Consider the following 19967-nt stretch of genomic DNA (forward strand, 5'->3'; position numbering starts at 1 on the left):
GTTTCCTCTGGCCACTTCTTCATATCATCTACCCACGTTAACAATGACGATGGATGGGACAATATGAGACCATCTGATCGTCGTATAAAGTTTTCTCCGTGCTCCCAATTTAAAACATTTACGGCATTAACGTTATTTGTCATTTTGCTAAAGTTATAGCTAGCTATCAACAATCTTCTAACCAACCATCCACTGGGTGTCTGACTCTAGGCGTCTGACGTCGACGGTTCCAGACTCTTTGACGATGATGCTGTGGAGATCACATAAGTAGCTTCAGCTTCGTGTTTTTATTTCTGGAAAATAGTTTAAATATTTCGGCATAATGTGAATAACATTAGGTGAAAATAACTTACAACTCTCCAGCTGATCTGCCACATCCCGTAGCAAACTAGACAACGAATTACAACTTGCGCCATTTTCTTTGAATTTTTTTTTTTTTTTTTTTAATAGAACTTCAAACAAAACAAAGTCAATGTACAGTCAAAACTACAATACATATACACATAGAGAAAACAGACAGCCGGGGGGAGGCTGTAAAATTATATAAATATATTAAAGGATTCACAGATAGAAACAGTTTTAATTGCTTTCTTATTATGTGAATGAAGAATAGTCTTGATATATATTTGCATTTCTTTTTCAAGAACCAAAAACAAAGGATGAGTTTTACTGTACTTACATTTATGTATGTGAAATTTAGCATAAATTAAAATTAAATTCATAATATAGTATTCTTTTCTTTTATTTGGGGGGATATTAGTAAAACCAAATATAACATTTTCTAAACACAACGAAAAGGTGGAGTCAATGTTGTCAATAATAAATCTAGACAAATCTTTCCAAAATTTTCTTACATGAGCGCAATGCCAAAACAAATGAAACAAAGTTTCAGCCAGTGTATTGCAAAAAGAAGAGTTTAAATCATCATTTTTAAATTTCACAAGAAAGTTATTTACTGGGTAGTATCTTAAAAGTTATTTCCTTAATTTTATTTACCAATAAGTATTTGTTTGGTAAAGTCCAGATGGCTTTCCATAACAAACCTCCCACCAGTCTATTCCAATAAACAATACAGATGGGCCTAGTGACAATATCTTTTTGAAGAAGAGAACGAATAGTTTTATTAACATTTTAGACTCCGGGGGCAAAACAAAGTTTCCCAACTGCAGTATCAAATAAATTAAATGAAGAAGAGGGAGCAACACTGGTTTGGGTATTAGCTCTGAATAATGCCAGGACCCCTGTGGGAATTGCATCCATGACAATAGAGAATTCCCTTGGTGTCACTGGAATTCTATGAAAATCTAGAAATTCAGAGTAAGTGAATAATAAGCCTTCTTGATTCAATAATTGATCCACTCGTATTATGCCTGCTAAGAACCATCTTTCAAAAAAATAAGGATTTATTTTTAAATAATATATTGTAATTGTTCCAAATTAAATATCTATGGGGTGGAAAGTTATGCTTATATAACAGGGACCAAGCGCAACATTTGTTTGTGAAAGCAAGATAAGATCAGAGGGACTTTATCAATTTTGTAGTTGCAAATCAAGAGAAATTCAAGACCACCTACTTTGGAGAAAACAAAACTGGGTATAAAATTCCAAAGACAATTTGGATTTAGAATAAAATGTCTAATCCAATTAATTTTAAAATTATTATTTAGAGTACTGAAATCAAGGAAGTTCAATCCACCTGATTCATAAGTATTCAATATTATAGATTTCCTAATATAATGTGTTTTGTTACTGTAATGATGGGTCGGCAGAGCGGGGATCCATTTGCAAGCTTTATTAAATAAGAGCGTGGTCGTACAGGCAGGGTTAGACAGGAGCAAACAGGAACAGCAAGGGAAATATGTCTTTTCTTTAGGAAGCCAGTTTGTGCCTCATCTATAAGAGGATCCATGACTGACTTGATTCTGTTGGCAAAGATCTTATAATCATTGTTTAATAGAGAAATTGGTCTCCAGTTATCTAACAGCAATGCGTCTTTTTTTGGTTTTGGAATCAAAGTTATAAATCCTTGAGTTAAAGTAGGTGGAAGACATTGATTTTCTGTACTCTCTATATAAACCTCTGTAAGAAAGGGGGCAATAAGATCAGAAAAGGTTTTATAAAAGTCGGCCGTGAGGCCATCGACCCCAGGAGATTTATTAACCTTAATATGTGCGACAGCATTTAAGACTTCCTCAACAGTAATCAAACTATCACAGAGCTCTTTTTGATTGACACCCTCTCATTAGCATGTTGTGCCAAGGAAAAATAAATATGAAGCTGCATTCAAAATGAATAAACGGTTAAAAGGAAAAAAGAAAAAAAAAAAGTCAACTTTCAGTTTAGTGTTTCCTTTAACATTTTTTTTTTTATTTCCCCCAACATTCGTTTTATTTCTTTATTTATTTATATCCTCACACACTCAATTATTTATGCAGGAATATCTGGATTTATGTATTTATTAGCACATTTATTTATTTATTTATATATGTATCATTTTGTGGATTTATTAATGGACTTATTTATTTGCATATTTATATATTTATTGTTTTTGCAGGTTTGGTCCTCCATACTGCAGGTGTGTGATGTGACGATGTGTGAATCCTCATGTTCTGTTGTTTATGCGGCTATTTGCGCATGTAAAGCTAAACCCCTGGAAAAAAACATTATTTTATGGTATTTTTAATGGGTCACAAACACCCTTCTATTCTAATTTAATTTTAATTTGACATTCTAATCTTAACGGTTTATGATCGACTAATGAGCTTCAGTTGTTATCAGGAAAATAATCTAAATGATCAAAATGCTCTCATTACAATTCTCCACCAGATTTACAATGCTGCATGCAAGTTCAGGACAACTCAAAAAAACTGATCGTAGACCGCTCACGTCCATATTAATAAATGGCAAGTTTTGTGTGGAAACGGCCGTACGCACCGTTTTCTGTTGTATGTTCGTTTCATAAATGAGGCCCAATGTGTGCCATTTCATCAGATTTGTAAGGTAAATCATTTATTAACCTACACCAACACAGGAGAATACGTCAATATCTCTGAAATATGTGAACTGTTCATCACGATTTCAAAATAAAAGTTTAATCTCTGAGTTGAGTTTGCATGTTTTGATGTCCACATATTCTTGTTCAAGAAATTACAGTGGCTGCAGGATTTCTGTCATAAAGAAGTTGCCAAATATCAAACATTAAGTGAACATTTGAATTAAATGTCGTTTGGCCAATATTAAATAGAGATTTGATCTAATGTAAAGTGGGACAACAACAATCATCAGGCCGTTGGCGCCCTCTGCAGGCATTTGTTATAATACATAATATAATTGTTTATACACTGTATATTATATTATGTATTTTAAAAGTGTTGTTATATCAAACAATATGATTACTTGCTTTTGATCCAGATATTATTGCCCCATTGTTATTATATTTGTATTTTAAGTCATGTTAAAGGCCATTTTTTGCTTAGGTCTATTTTTATTATCACAAAAAATATTCAATTACTTGACTGTCAAAATAATCGACCGATTACTTTATCACTGAAATAATTGTTAGTGACAGCCCTAAATGTAATAACAGTTTAATTCCCCTATTCCATTTTGTTACTTCATGAATAAATGAAATTATAAAATTCAGTGACTCAGTTTCATGTGAGAGTCACAAATGATCTTACCACAGTTTCTCCAGTTTACAGTGAGGATTCTCCAGTACAGCAGAGACTATCTTCACTCCAGAGTCTCCTAGATTATTCTCAGACAAATTCAGATCTCTCAGGTGTGAGGAGGGGTTTGATCTCAGAGCTGAAGCCAGAGCAGCACAACCTTCATCTGTGACACCACAATCATTCAACCTGTAGAGAACAATGACACACTCTTCACTCTCTCAGATCAACAGAGACTTCATTATCAAAGAGAAACCAATAACATAAACTCAAATCACCATGTTAGATGATCTTGGTCTGTGTCACAGAGAAAAAAACATTATCATAACACACCTGCAGTCAAATTCAAGCAGGAATAATACATATATTTACATGTATGATCATAATTTGTGCACTACCTCTTTTTTTAAACAATTAATTAAATATGTCACTGAGTTTTACTGTTACTCTAAGAGATTATATAAAAACTGATATAACAAATTAAAACTGAATATCATATAAAAATCAGGAAAAATTGTAACAGGAGAGGTTAATGTAATGAACATTAAAGAGTCATGAAACTTCCCTCTTTCTAGGGCTGGACCAGAATATTCGTTTGGTAGGTTGGTATTCGATTTTCAATTTTGGGATTTGAATATTTGTGGGGGTTTTTTGTTGTTTGTTTTTTTTGCACTTCTGGCATCGCCCTCGTGAAAGGGTTCTCATTCGCGCTTGAATGTTTACACTATAAAATCTAGTGAAATACAGTACTCTTTTTTAAAATTATCTTACATAGCCTAGCCGTTTTTAATATGATGGAGAGTTTAAGGAACCCAACCTTGTTATACTTAATAAATATATTTGCTTCTTAGCCTACTAATGTGTTCCCCGCAACTGGAGTATTCTCTGTCTGAAGCGCACAACTGCATGAACTCGTATTTTGGGTTAAGCTGCGCTGCTTTGACATAGAAACAAAATGTAATAGCCTTTTTACCCATTATTATCTACTGCGAAATATAGGAGCTTGTTAAAACTAAAAAGATTTTACTGGGACGGCGTGTTCAATATTTATTACCGTTCGTTCATTTATTTTTCGTTCGTCTTTTATTTAAATAGCCTACCCTTTACTGTGTCAGTAATTACTGTGCTGCTTCTGATTTGGGAGCGATTTGTTTGTCAGAAAAATGTTAGGCTACCTTTTTAAAAGTATTGCTCTTAACAGAACTGTGTTTTATATCACTAGTGCAGTCAGTGTCCGTTCTCGAAGTATAAAAGCCCTGCCCGCGTGAGGTTGGTAAATTCTCACCAACATTCATAAAAAAAGTTACCAGTGAGTAACAAGTTTCAGCGCTGATTCTACTCGTATTTGGTGCTTTGAACCATTTGAACCCTTTTAGGACTGTTGTCGCGTCTAAAAACGCATGGAAAACGCGTCCGCGCCACTTTCTCCTTTCCAAAGCGCTCCGGTGGCGTCTGCTGTTACTAAGCAACCATGAGCTGCGCTCTCCATGACAACGCGGTAGTTTCAGCAAAGGATATACGGATTTCCAGCACTGAAAATCACTTGCAGTAGCTCTGCTACTAGATTTATTTAAAATGTGTATCCGTGTACAGCTCTGATCAGATATTCCTCCATCTTGGCTGATCTTTGTCCTGCAGATGGCGCCACGCGAGAAAAAAACTCCAATGATCAGTCATTGGGTCTGTCAGACTACTATTTTCAACAGTGTCAGCCAATGGCTCTTTTACAACGATCAGCCAATGGAGGCATAGAGACCGCCTTCTTGATTGACAGCCTCTCATTAGCATGTTGTGCCAAGGAAAAATAAATATGAAGCTACATTCAATAATAAATAAACGGTTAAAAGGAAAAAAAGTCAACTTTGAGTTTAGTGTTTCCTTTAACATTTTTTTTTTTTTTTTTATTTCCCCTAACATTTGTTTTATTTATTTACTTATTTATATCCTCACACATTCAATTATTTATGTAATTATTTATGCAGGAATATGAGGATTTATGTATTAATTTGCACATTTATTTATTTATTTATTTATGCATCATTTTGTGGATTTATTTATTTATGGACTTATTTGTGTATTTATATATTTATTGTTTTTGCAGGTTTGGTCCTCCATACTGCAGGTGTGTGATGTGACGATGTGTGAATCCTCATGTTCTGTTGTTTATGCGGCTATTTGCGCATGTAAAGCTAAACCCCTGGAAAAAAAAACATTATTTTATGGTATTTTTAATGGGTCACAAACACCCATCTATTCTAATTTCATTTTAATTTGACATTCTAATCTTAACGGTTTATGATCGACTAATGAGCTTCAGTTGTTATCAGGAAAATAATCTAAATTATCAAAATGCTCTCATTACAATTCTCCACCAGATTTACAATGCTGCATGTAAGTTCAGGATAACTCAAAAAATTTGATCGTAGACCGCTCACGTCCATATTGATAAATGGCAAGTTACGCGTGGAAACGGCCGTATGCACCGTTTTCTGTCGTACGTTCATTTCATAAATGAGGCACAATGTGAGAAACCATGGATGGATAATGAAGTCAAACAGCTGATCAGGGCAAGGGACACAGCCTTTAAATCAGGAGATATCTCTGCTTACAAAGTTGCCCGAGCTAGCCTTAAGAGTGGCATCAGGTCTGCAAAATTAAAGTATAAACAGTGGATTGAAGAGGATTTCAGCAATAACTCTAATCCACGGTGAATGTGGCAAGGCATTCGGGCAATCACCGATTATAATAAGAAGAATGACATACAACATTTATCATCAAATAATAATGCTTATCTTGCAGAGGAACTTAACAGCTTCTTTGCTCGGTTTGAAAAGGACAATAATCAATTTCCAGTTCACTTCAAACTGACAGGAAATTCACACCCCCTTGTTCTCCATACACAGGAGGTACGTCAAGCGCTTAACAACATCAACACAAGGAAAGCAGCTGGTCCTGATGGTGTACATGGACGTGTGTTACAGGCCTGCGCCTACCAACTGCCAGAAGTGTTTACAAACATTTTCAACCTCTCCCCCTCCTTATGTAAATTTCCTATGTGCCTAAAAACCACGACCATTGTGCCTGTTTAAAAAAAAACATGGTAACATGCCTCAACGATTATCGACCGATTGCTCTCACTCCTGTTATTGCAAAATGTTTTGAAAGGCTAGTAATCACTCACATCAAAGACTCTGTACCAGATGATCTAGATAAACATCAATTTGCCTATCGGGCAAATAGATCGACTGAGGATGCCATCTGTACAGCCATGCATGCTGCCCTTTCACATCTGGAAAAGTCCAACACTTATGTCAGGATGCTCTTTGTTGATTACAGTTCGGCATTTAACACCATCGTACCAAGTCAACTGATCAACAAACTCCATGTATTAGGACTAACCCCTTCCATATGTAGCTGGTTACTGGATTTTCTTACCAACCGCCCTCAGTCAGTGCGGTTGGACAAGCATACATCCTCTACCTTAACTTTGAGCACTGGTGTGCCACAAGGATGTGTGCTGATCCCCCTTCTTTATGCACTTTTCACCCATGACTGTCAAGCTATCCACGAATCGAACATTCTAGTTAAATTTGCAGATGATACGACTGTCATTGGGCTTATATCAAACAATAATGAATTTGCATATAGGGAGGAGGTTCAGAACCTGACAGCGTGGTGTGACATCAACAACCTGGTCTTAAACATCAAAAAGACCAAAGAAATTATTGTGGATTTTAGGACCACTAAAAAGATCACCCACAGTCCTGTGAATATTAAAGATGACATTGTAGAGAGAACCACCAGCCACAAGTTTCTGGGAGTTACCATTACAGAGGATCTCTCCTGGGGTGACAATACCGCATGTTTGATAGGCAAAGCACAACAACGCCTTTACTTTATGAGAAAGCTAAGGAGAGCTAACCTTCCTCAGAAGCTGTTAGTCAACTTCTACAGATGTACCACAGAGAGCATCTTGACTAACTGTATGACAGCCTGGTATGGCAGCTGTACTAAAGCTGCCAAAAAAGCCCTGCAGCAGGTTGTGAAAACAGCACAGGATATTGTTGGCACTGATTTACCATCTCTTGAACATCTTTATAAAACTCACTGTTTAAAAAGGGCCAATAATATAGATAAGGATATCACTCATCCCTGTCACAATTTGTTTCAGCTCCTCCCATATGGAAGACGCTTTCAATCAATCCGTGTACGCACGAACAGACTGAAAAACAGTTTTTTCCCCTCAGCAATAACTTTGTTGAACTCTATCTCCCAGACCAAGTACAATAAGTTACTGCTCAATAAGTTCAACAAGAACATTTATGCTGCTATATTTTAAATTACTGTCTTAGTTAATGGCTTATTTTTTATAGCATTATCTATTGTATGATATCACTTATTTAATTATTTATTAATAACTATGTCATGTTTTTAACTATTGTAATTAGATGTTGTTAGTCATTTGTATTGTCTTCTTATTGCACTTTGAGGTTGGCACAACATAAATTTCGTTGTGTTACACAATGACAATAAAGTACTTGACTTGATGTAAAGTGGGACAACAACAATCATCAGGCCGTTGGCGCCCTCTACAGGCGTTTGTTATAATACATAATATAATTGTTTATACAATGTATATTATACTATGTATTTTAAAAGTGTTGTTTTATAAAACCATATGGTTACTTGCTTTTGATCCAGATATTATTGGCCCATTGTTATTATATTTGTATTTTAAGTCATGTTAAAGGCCATTGTTTGCTTAGGCCTATTTTTATTATCACAAAAAATATCTGATTACTTGATTAATTGTGAAAATAATCAACCGATTACTTGATCACCAAAATAATCGTTAGTGACAGCCCTAAATGTAATAACAGTTTAATTCCCCTATTCCATTTTGTTACTTTATGAATAAATGAAATTATAAAATTCAGTGACTCAGTTTCATGTGAGAGTCACGTATGATCTTACCACAGTTTCTCCAGTTTACAGTGAGGATTCTCCAGTACAGCAGAGACTATCTTCACTCCAGAGTCTCCTAGATTATTCACAGACAGACTCAGTTCTCTCAGGTGTGAGGAGGGGTTTGATCTCAGAGCTGAAGCCAGAACAGCACAACCTTCATCTGTGACACCACACTTAATCAACCTGTAGAGAACAATGACACACTCTTCACTCTCTCAGATCAACAGAGACTTCATTATCAAAGAGAAACCAATAACATAAACTCAAATCACCATGTTAGATGATCTTGGTCTGTGTAACAGAGAAAAAAACATTATCATAACACACCTGCAGTCAAATTCAAGCAGAAATAATACATATATTTACATGTATGATCATAATTTGTGCAATATCTCTTTTTTAAACAATTAATTAAATATGTCAGTGAGTTTTACTGTTACTCTAAGAGATTATATAAAAACTGATATAACAAATTAAAACTGAAAATCACATAAAAATTTAGAAAAATTGTAACAGGAGAGGTTAATGTAATGAACATTAAAGAGTCATGAAAACCCCCCTCTTTCAGCTCAAGTCTACCTCACAATCATCTTAAATGTGTGTGATCAGATAGAGATAAAAAGAGCAGGAAAATTTGGCCACGCCCCCAGAACTTCTTATTTTTAAATATATATTTTATCACATTAAAAGATATATCTTATATTGTAATAATACATACTATTGTCCTGCAGCATTTAATAATCATGATAACAATTAATATATTATATAATATAATAAATTAATAGAATTGTTATTATTAAAGTACCTGCCAAAAGTCTGGAAACAATTCTTAATTATTTTGAAATAAATCTCTTTTGCTCACCAAGGCTGCATTTATTTTATCAAAAATACAGAAAAACAGTAATATTGTGAAATATTGTTACAAATTAAAAAAAAGTTTCCGGTGAGTAACAAGTTTCAGCGCTGATTCTACTCGCATTTGGTGCTTTGAACCATTTGAACTCTTTTAGGACTGTTGTCGCGTCTAAAAACGCATGGAAAACGCGTCCGCGCCGCTTTCTCCTTTCCAAAGCGCTCCGGTGATGTCTGCTGTTACTAAGCAACCATGAGCTGCGCTCTTCAGCAAAGGATATACGGATTTCCAGCACTGAAAATCACTTGCAGTAGCTCTGCTACTAGATTTATTTAAAAATGTGTATCCGTGTACAGCTCTGATCAGATGTTCCTCCATCTTGGCTGATATTTGTCCTGCAGATGGCGCCACGCAGCGCTCTGTGGACCATTCCGTCCCTGACGTATTAGAAAACATAACTGACTGACTCTCCTCACATGGCGGACGGAAAATTAAGTTGACTAATCAAGCAACATTATGATAGAAGTACTGGTTTGTAAAACGCTATAAAATATTTTAAATAAATCTAATTCCTCTTCACTCCCTATCTATGATACAGTTAAGCATCATCACACACCGAGTACGTTTTCCCAAATAGCACGTTTGCAAATGTGAAATTGCATGTTATACAATTCAATGAACATGTAGTTAATATAAGTGATTTACATTTTTGATGCAATATTGTCTGTTTATGGCCAACGAAAACAGTTCCAAAGATCATACCAGAACCTTTGCCCATCTCCGATTAACACACAGCTTTGTTTAGACTGATTCAATGATTCAATTACCCATTTAAGACGTTCCCTGTGTCCTATTGTACATACTATCCACCCTATCTGCCCTAAATAGTATTGAAAATGACTAATGTTACATACTATTTAGGATGGATAGTATATGTACATTGAGACGCAGGCATTCAGTTTGATTCTTAAATGAATCAGCCGTTTGAATGATTCAGCTGAATGAATGACTCAATGACTCACCCATAAAGACAATCACTTGCCGCCACCTACTGGCAGTTTAATTTCATATTTATAAGTATTCTAAATATACATTATTTCATTTATACAGTGGCAGGAAAAAGTATGCCTATGTTAACCCATTGGAATGAACTTGTCATAAAATGTAATCTGATCCTCATTTAATTCATGCCTAAACACTTTGAGATTTCTTTGTATCCATTAAAGAAGAATGGACAAAAATCCCTCCTGAACGTTTTGCAGATCTGATCATTGTGTTTGTATTGTGACGAATTAGAGCACATTTTATGACAAATTACTGCAGAAAACAGTTTATTCAAGGGGTTCGGATACTTTTTTCTTGCCACTGTGTGTGTGTGTGTGTGTGTGTGTGTGTGTATATATATATATATATATATAAGGTCTGTGTAAATACATCTGAATGCCACTTCTGATGCAGAATCTGTTTCCTCTGCAATGGAAAAAAAAGATTTTGTTTGATACCGATTTCATTTGATGTGTAAAGCCTTATAGTGACTTATTATCCGATTTTATGTATTGATAAAGAATATGACGTGAAAGATGAGAGCCTGCATTTAATAAGGTTAGGAAAATATTGCCTTTATAAATGTTATAAAAAGCCATGATAATCAATTTAAGGGGCCATATACAAATATGCTGATTTAAGTAACAGAAAACTGACGGGAAAATTGGAACAAAAAATATAAACTTTACTAGATACGATGTTAGTTATTGTGTCATCAGTAATTGAAAAGGGCACAGATTTTATCATAGAGTGAGTTGCCAGCTGAGGAGAGTCAGTCGTCCGCCATGTGAGGAAAGTGAGTCGCCTGCTGCGTGAGGAGAGTGCGGATACAGATCCACCGCTGGCCTATCAGTGGGAAACGCAGTAGCCACTGGCAATAGTACAGTGACTTCCCGCGACAAATCATTAGTCTTATTTTGGACCTTCCGGCCCGCCATAAGTGTAGACATTATGTAAATAAGAGATTTATTGAGCAGTGTGGACAGCTTCATGGATTATAATGGAACTTCATGAGATTGAATCATCGTGATGAACTAAGATGAGTGACAGCTTTTTAGTGATTATAAAGGGAACGCTCTAGACTTTCTAGACTATATATAATACATTCAGAATTTGAGAAGATCTTTTGTTTTTCATGCTTAAGTGACATGTGACATGTATTTGAGCAATACTTATTGTCATTTATGTGTGATTTTTTGCCTTATTATTTTGTGTCATTTGATTGGGTGGAGCAGCCGTCAGTCTGAGTGGGTCAGTGCCACCCTGACCTTATGTAGCCTCACCACTGATGTGATGATGAGAGTGAAGATGAATGAATTCAGCTTCAGATATCAAACACATTAACTGTGATTCATCTGAAATCATTATATGTTCATTACAATCCCAAACACTCTGATTTGGTCTCACTAATGTATTAATGTTTATATTAAATTAAAATTAATATAGAAAAAAGTCTAAATATAAATGTTTATCATACATGCATTATAAATGCATATATTTGAAAATAAATTTCTCACACAAATGTCATAAAAACGGTTACGTAGATCACAAATCAGGTCAGAGAGGTGGAGGGTTTAAAAGCTGAAGTTTTTTTTTTTATTAAATCATTAATTTATAATGTTTAAGTTAGAAATGTTATAATGTTTTAACAGTGATGATTGTTCTCAGTGTTACTTACACAGCTGATCTAGTTTCTGTAACCACAGGCAGCAGCTTCTGAAGAACTTCATCTGCTGTGTTTACTGCGTCACTATTTGAATAAAAAACAATTATTAATGCTAATAATGATATCATAAGTAAATAATACATTACATTCCTCGCTAAATATCCTCGTAAATTTTTTTTTAATTAAACACTGCTTGTTGCTGTGTCAATGTTGCTGTGGCAGGTCTATTAGTCTTCATTTACACTACAACACTTAGTGCACAGATCTATTTTGACATCAGATCTTTCTGTCCCGTCCGTTGCTATGGTTATCACTATGTCAATCATTCTCCAGTTCCAGGATTCTCCCACATATTGATATTGGGATCTTCTCAAACAGAAGGCTGCATCCTAGTGAGGTTGTGTCTTTCCTAGTCCAGTCCTTCTGAGGCTTGTAGACTCGAGTCCTCCTCAGCATTAAACACTAGAATGAGACGCTCTAGTAAGTGAGCATGACTACGTCACACATGTTCCCGCCCCACGATCACGGCATGAAAATACCATTAAAACTTAATTTTGGAAACACACTTGTATTAAAAATCTTTATATTAACTGGCTTTTTTATTAATGCAGTGCAGTGAACGACAGCCGTCTGTGTCTCCCAGTGTCTTACATTATTGTCAGTTTAGTGTTCAGTGATTAATTTACACCAAAACAAAAGATAACATGTATGCCTTCATCTCTGAAAACATTATTTTTGTCTTACATTACATAATGTACTCAGATAAACTCAGTGCCGACTCGTTTTCCATCAGTTCTTCTTTGTGAATTGGAATGTGTGCAAAGGATTGTGGGAGATTGAAGGACATGAAGGATACGCTTGACGCATCCTTCAAAATGAGCTGAATTAAGGACATGAAACTAACTCTGCCTTCAAAGGATCCTTCAAATTGAGACGGTCTTCAGAGGCGCTTGATGACGTGACAGTTGAGATATACAGCCTTACTAGGACACAGCCTCCGTTTGAGAAACACCCGCAAATTATGTACAATATCCCAGAAATTAATCTGTGCCCCCTGATTTAAACACCTCTGATCTCTTTGTTTCTCTTTGTTCATAATGTTTTAGACTGTAATGATTGAACTCAGTGTTACTTACTGATCATTTCTGCTTCCAATTAATCTGCTCAGGTTAAACTCCTCCATTGTCTTCTCTGAGGTCAACAACACAAAAACTAAAGCTGACCACTGAGATGAGGAGAGTTTCACATTACGTAATCCTCCATATGTATGAGGTTGAGCTTCGTTCACTAGTGAAAGATCACCCAGTTCATTCAGACAGTGAAACAGATTGATGTATTTATCTGGAGAGGGATTCTCACTGATCTTCTCTTTAATATAGTCAGCTGTTTTCTCATTGTTGTGAGATCTGTTTCCTGTCTGTGTCTTTAGTTCTTGTAAGAGACTCTGATTAGACTCCACTGACAGACCCAGAAGGAAACGAAGGAAAAGGTCCAGATGCCCATTTTTACTGTCTAAAGCCTCATCCACAGCTTTCTGATGGAAGTCAGATAAAGTGAATGTGAAAAACATTGAGAGGTCAGAGAACATCTGTGAACAGTTCTTTATAAAGGAGAGATGCACATATAGAGCTGCTAGATGTTCCTGAATGCTCAGATGAACAAAGCAGAAGACTTTCCCCTGATACAAGCCCAACTTCTCTCTGAAGATCTGAGTGCACAATCCTGAGTACACTGATGCTTCTGTCACATCAATGCCACACTCTCTCAGGTCTTCCTCATAGAAGATCAGGTTTCCTTTCACAAGCTGCTGAAAAGCCACTTTCCCCAGTTTGAGGATCATGTCTTCATCTTTCACTTTCTTCTCATAGTCCTTCTCATGTTTGATGTTGGTCTGAATGATCAGGAAGTGTGTGTACATTTGAGTGAGAGTCTTGGGAATCTCTCCACTCTCTGCTTCACTCAACATCTTCTCTAGAACAGTGGCTGAGATCCAGCAGAACACTGGGATGTGACACATAATAAAGAGGCTCCTTGATGACTTCAGGTGTGAGATGATCCTGTCGGCCAGACTCTGATCTCTGATTCTCTTCCTGAAGTATTCCTCCTTCTGTGGGTCACTGAATCCTCGTACCTCTGTCACTCGATGGACACACTCAGAGGGGACGAGATCAACTGCTGCTGGTCTGGAGGTGATCCAGATGAGAGCAGAGGGAAGCAGATTCCCCACAATGAGGTTCGTCAGCAGCACGTCCACTGAGGCTGATTCAGTCACATCACACAACCTCACATCGCTCTGAAAATCCAGAGACAGACGACACTCATCCAGACCATCAAAGATGAAGGAAATTTTATACTTATCACTGGATATTTCCATTTCTTTTGTTTCAGGGAAGAAGACATGAAGAAGATCTGAAAGACTGAGTGTTTTGTCCTTCATCAAGTTGAGTTCTCTGAAAGGAAGTGGAAATATGAGCTGGACGTCCTGATTCTCTTTCCCTTCAGCCCAGTCCAGGATGAACTTCTGCACAGAGACTGTTTTTCCAATGCCAGCGACTCCCTTTGTCAGCACAGTTCTGATGGGTTTGTCTTGTCCAGGTAAAGGTCTAAAGATGTCACTGCATTTGATCGATGTGTCCTCTGTTTCTGCTCTCCTGGACTGTGTCTCAATCTGTCTCACCTCATGCTCATTACTGATCTCTCCACTTTCACTCTCTGTGATGTAGGGCTCTGTGTAGATCTCATTCAGGAGTGTTGGGTTTCCCTGCTTTGATATTCCCTCATACAAACACTCAAACTTCTTCCTCAGATTTGATCTCAATGTGTTGAGGACTTCAGCAGGTTTGGAGTCATGGCTGTAAGATTAAAATACCAGATTATTACACAAGTTAGAGAAGTAAATAGCCATAAAAATCACAAAATGGATTATTTGTTTGCTGTATTATGGGACACAGAACATCATTAGGTTTCTGAAATGTTTCAATGATTAATCATGTGTTTGAGTGATGTGTGATGTGATGCTGCACCTAAAATGAAACAACAACAATAAAAGTCCTACATTTTACCTGAAACCAGGATTCATGCTTTCATTAAAGTCTTGTGGTTGAATCACAGGCGTGAACACAGTTTTGTTTTTAACTGGTCTGGATTGAAGATTTGACCTTAAATCAGAATGAAGAGGGTAAAGAATCAGACACACTGATATTGATGTAATCGTGTCATTAACTGACTAACAGACCAACAGCTTTACAGTGTGTGAATGTATTAACAATACAATACATAGAGCTTTGCACAAGGACTCAATGATAATCATTAATAAACTTGCAGGATTTGAACTCATTACACTGCTGTATATTATTAACAATTTCATAAAAATCAAATACTATGACCAGAACTTTTATAGAAATGTTATACCTGAGATCAGGCCATGTGTCTCCACTCTTAAACATTGGTGGGTGATTCATAGATCCGTCACTCTTCACAGACACACAGCTGGACTCTGGGTTTGATCTCTTCTGCTGGACTGAACTGTAACAGAGAACAGATTCAGTTTAATCCTTTAGATTGCTGTGTTCACAGTGGTGTATAAAGTACCATACTTGAGTAAAAGTATAGATATCTTACCAGAAAATGACTTTGGTAGAAGTCAAATTCACTGTTTAGAATGTTACTTGAGTAAAAGTTTTAAAGTATGTGATATTTTTTGTACATAAGTACGAAAAGTATTTTTTTGATATTAAACGTACTTAAGTATTGAAAGTAAAAGTACAAGTAAATGTAAAATACAAAAGGAGCAAGAAATTATGACTTAGTATCTCATAATAATGAGAAACTTTCTTATAATAATGACTTAGTTTCTCATAATAACGAGAAACTTTCTCGTAATAATGACTTAGTTTCTCATAATAATGAGAAACTTCTACGCATGCGCAGAGCAGCAGAGCAGAAGGGCGTGGCACGCTAGCGACATCCGCTGGTCAAAGTCTCGTAAATGCGAGAACAGCAAACATGGCACGTTATGCAAAACAGTTGTTTTCGTTAAAGTAATCTACAAAGTGCAGTCTATCTATAGTATCATTAAATAACATCAGTTATTATAAATTATTAGTATATCTTCAATACTTTTCCATGCGCACGAGAAGGTGGAACACAAAGTGGTTTCCGTGGTAACGGTGGAAACTGTTGCATGAACGCTACGGCTTACAAAACTATCAGATTAACGAAGGAATATGACATGTATTCGTTAAGTTAAAGTAAAACGTCTTCATAAAATGTGTGGGTTTATGTGTTAACGTTAACACGTATTTCGCGGATGAGTCTAGGCTATTTGATGTGCAGGTTTGCCTAGACAAGGCGCTGGAAAGCTTTTCTAATATAAACCTGGTGCTAAAGCACTTGCCCAGTCATAAACCTTCATTCCAGTGATATTCCTACAGAAAACACCTTTTAAGATGTTTATGACTCATTAGAATGTATGCAAAAGACAGCTTTCCAGGTGAAGCGTTCTTTAACAGACTTGCATATGTAGGTGTGTGCTGTCTTATCATTCCTCTGTCTGTTTGAAATCCATGGATCACCACTCCGTTTCTGCTTGTTCATACACAAAAATACAAATGAATGTTACAAATGAATAAACGACTATATCCCGTCTCATATAGCCCAGATAGCACACATACATCTGCAAGATGTCTGTTAAAGATCACTTCATCTGGAAAGCATCTGCTGTTTACAAACATTTGATAGACATCTAGTAGATGTCAGTTTTACATACATTCTAAATCATAAACATCTTAAAGACATCTTCTAAATTTGACATTCTATTTGACATCTGACAGGAAATGTCCAATAGACGTATTCCAGATGAGCAAACATTCTAAAAAAATACATCTTCCAGACGTAAACACACACCTCAAATAGACGTCTCCAAGATGTACGTGTGCTATCAGGGAGGCTACTGATAATTTATCAATAATGATATTTATTTAATGATATTATAGATTACACTTTTGCAGAACGTGCCATGGTTGAGATATAAAACAAAGAGGAAGACTAAAAGACAAAGAACCACTTTGCCACCCAAAACTGTAGTTTCAGGATTGGCTGTGATACTCTGAAGGAGAGCCAATCTGAGTGACCCCAGCACTGCTCTCCTTTCATTAAAGACACAAAGACTAATGTGTTGTATTTCCTTTTAGTGTTAGTGTGTCTTAGAGCAGTCAGTAAAGTTTTGTGTGTGTTCACATGATGATGTTTGTTGGTTTTATGTTCACAAACTGAGGTCTCTGGTTCGGTCAGATTCCTACTAATGTGCCCAGAATATCAATCTGATCAATATTGTTACTGTTTATAAACAAAACAGTGATAATTTAATAAACTGACAGATAGTTATATGAGCACATCTATAAGCACATCTTTTATAGAAATGTTATTCTGAGTACCTGAGATCAGGCCGTTTGTCTTCACTCTTAAACACTGGTGGCTTCTCCATAGACCCATCACTCTTCACAGACACACAGCTGGACTCTGGGTTTGATCTCTTCTGCTGGACTGAACTGTAACAGAGAACAGATTCAGTTTAATCCTTTAGATGACTGTGTTTATTCATTATGAGAGGAACCATATTAATATAAACACACTCATTTTTTATCAAAAACACTTTGAGGAAACGTTATGATCTTTTTATTTAATATTTCATGTTAGTTTTAAAACAAAAACACAGGCAAAAATAATATTTTTTTTCTGTAAACTGTTATAAAAAATATTTAACAGTGTTTGTTGAAAGTACCTGCATCCTGGAGAACAATCTCCATCTCTGGATCCTTGTGAATCAGCCATGATGAAGCTGCAGGAGAAACTGATGAGTTTGATCTCCTCCACTGACTCTGAATGAACAAAACATTCAGATACAAAATTAAATGATTAAATTAAACAACCTTCATAATTTAGCTGAACATATCTCGAGTGTGGGAGAAAAAGGATCATGTGACTGTGTTAACTCAAGTTCAGTCATGTTCACACATATGATGTTAAACTTCTGAAGAATCACAGACATCACCAAACACAAAAGAAACCTTGAAGTGAAAGAAACACTTTATTAAAGATTTTATATCAAACAATCACTTAAAATGTCCTCCAGAGATTCATATTAATATGAGGAAGTCACCACACATGAACACTCACCTCGATCAAACTATTACAAGATACAGCTTCTCAAATCCTCCAGCTTTAACATCATAAAGATACACAGAAATTCCTGCTTAAACTTTGATGAACGTTTCTATTAATCATCTATGGTATTGGTATTTTACCTGCTTAAAATGGCGACAGGTGAACTCTAACGCACTTTCACTTCAGTTGCGTAGACTGTCAGTAGAGGTACATTTACTATACCATATAACTTTTGTTCAAAATTAACAAAATGTATATAATGTGTGAGTACATCATGAATCCATCTTCCAACCTGTGTTTTTGTCTTATCCTGAATCACTATGATACGCCTATAATAAGTGTATATATTCGGACTACATGATGTTAAGTCTATGTTAAATATATAATGTAATAATCTATAAGCCAAGACATATTTAATTTCACTCATTCACTTCACCTTGAAAACAAATATGATTCATGTGTCTCAGTGCACTGAAATATTTCATTAAAGTACTTACTATTTTGATGTTTGTTCTCCGTTAATATATCATGTTTTCTCCTTCATGGCACAGCTTGAAAAATACTTTCAGTTGAACTGAACTTTGTGTTCAGAAAGAGTATGTTCTCTAACAGGTTTTTCTGGATTTGACACATGACCGCGCATCACTAACAAACACACACACACACACACACACACACACACACACACACACACACACACACACACTCAAGCCAAGTAACGTGCATCAGCTAAACTTCACTGCGGACAAATCAGCATGATCAAAAACTTCCGTGATCCTATTTTTCCTTCAGATAACGAGAGTGAGCACAACGAAAGGGATTTTGAACGCAAAGAAAGGGATTTTATTTCACTATTTAAGATAGCCTGTCGGGCAGGGCGGTGGTTTTGGTAGCCTGCCTGGAAAACACATCAGCCCCGGGACGTCGAGCTAGTGATTCTGCGAGCCCTGAGCACTGTTGTAATGAATTAGATAACACTCCTAACCTACAACATCCACAAAACAAATGCACCAAAGTTTCATTTTGGGTACAAAATGGATAGTCCACCCCTTGACTGGGATCTAAATGGGCTACATGTTTATTAGTGGCTATAGCCCCATGTATTATTCTCCACTGGAGATCTCTTGTCCGTTTATCAATTGGCTGTTTGTACAAAGATCTCCAACAGCCTTTCACTGACTGATCTGGGCCAAAAAAAACCCCACCCAACTCAATGTTTTCATTTCTTCCAAAGATCTCATATGGAGTACCTTTACACACAGAATATAAGTCTGTTTCTTGTCCAGCTCTTCAAAAGAACACAGGTGTACACTGGAAAATAAACTATTCTCTAAACCAAGCCCCTCTTCCACCATTGGGGAAACGTCAAGAAATGGGAAAGTGTATTCACACCCATCCTCCCACTGACCAATCACATCACAATCAGCAAAATCCTTCAGTGACTGTGCCAATGACCCACAGACCTTTTGATGCCTTAAAATCTGCCATGCCTGTAGATCTGAATCATAAAAAGATGTTAAACCTCCAAAATCTACTTCAGTTTTTAACAGAAAAAAATGCTTGCTGTACCCCAGCCTTCTGTAGAAGCAGGTTTGCAGTTTCA

At 36.2% G+C, this 19967-nt stretch overlaps 1 protein-coding gene across 47 annotated transcripts in view; it reads right to left on the minus strand.

The window, feature by feature from the left end:
• The window catches only part of LOC127495148 (NACHT, LRR and PYD domains-containing protein 12-like), a 165375-nt gene that overhangs the window by 12925 nt on the left and 132483 nt on the right, over positions 1-19967 (minus strand). For 23 of the 47 annotated variants that reach the window (XM_051861649.1, XM_051861647.1, XM_051861648.1 and 20 more), the window contains 2 exons: positions 8643-8819; positions 3681-3857 (listed from right to left, as the gene is read on the minus strand). The exons of 8 other annotated variants lie outside the window; for them this stretch is intronic. In XM_051861649.1, coding sequence (XP_051717609.1) covers positions 3681-3857; positions 8643-8819 — 354 coding nt within the window. The remainder of the gene's footprint in view (positions 1-3680; positions 3858-8642; positions 8820-19967) is intronic. 16 more of the 47 variants (XM_051861694.1, XM_051861696.1, XM_051861684.1 and 13 more) reach the window with 6 other exon arrangements.

The sequence above is a fragment of the Ctenopharyngodon idella genome, chromosome 15, assembly GCF_019924925.1.
Source record: "Ctenopharyngodon idella isolate HZGC_01 chromosome 15, HZGC01, whole genome shotgun sequence".
NCBI lineage: Eukaryota > Metazoa > Chordata > Actinopteri > Cypriniformes > Xenocyprididae > Ctenopharyngodon > Ctenopharyngodon idella.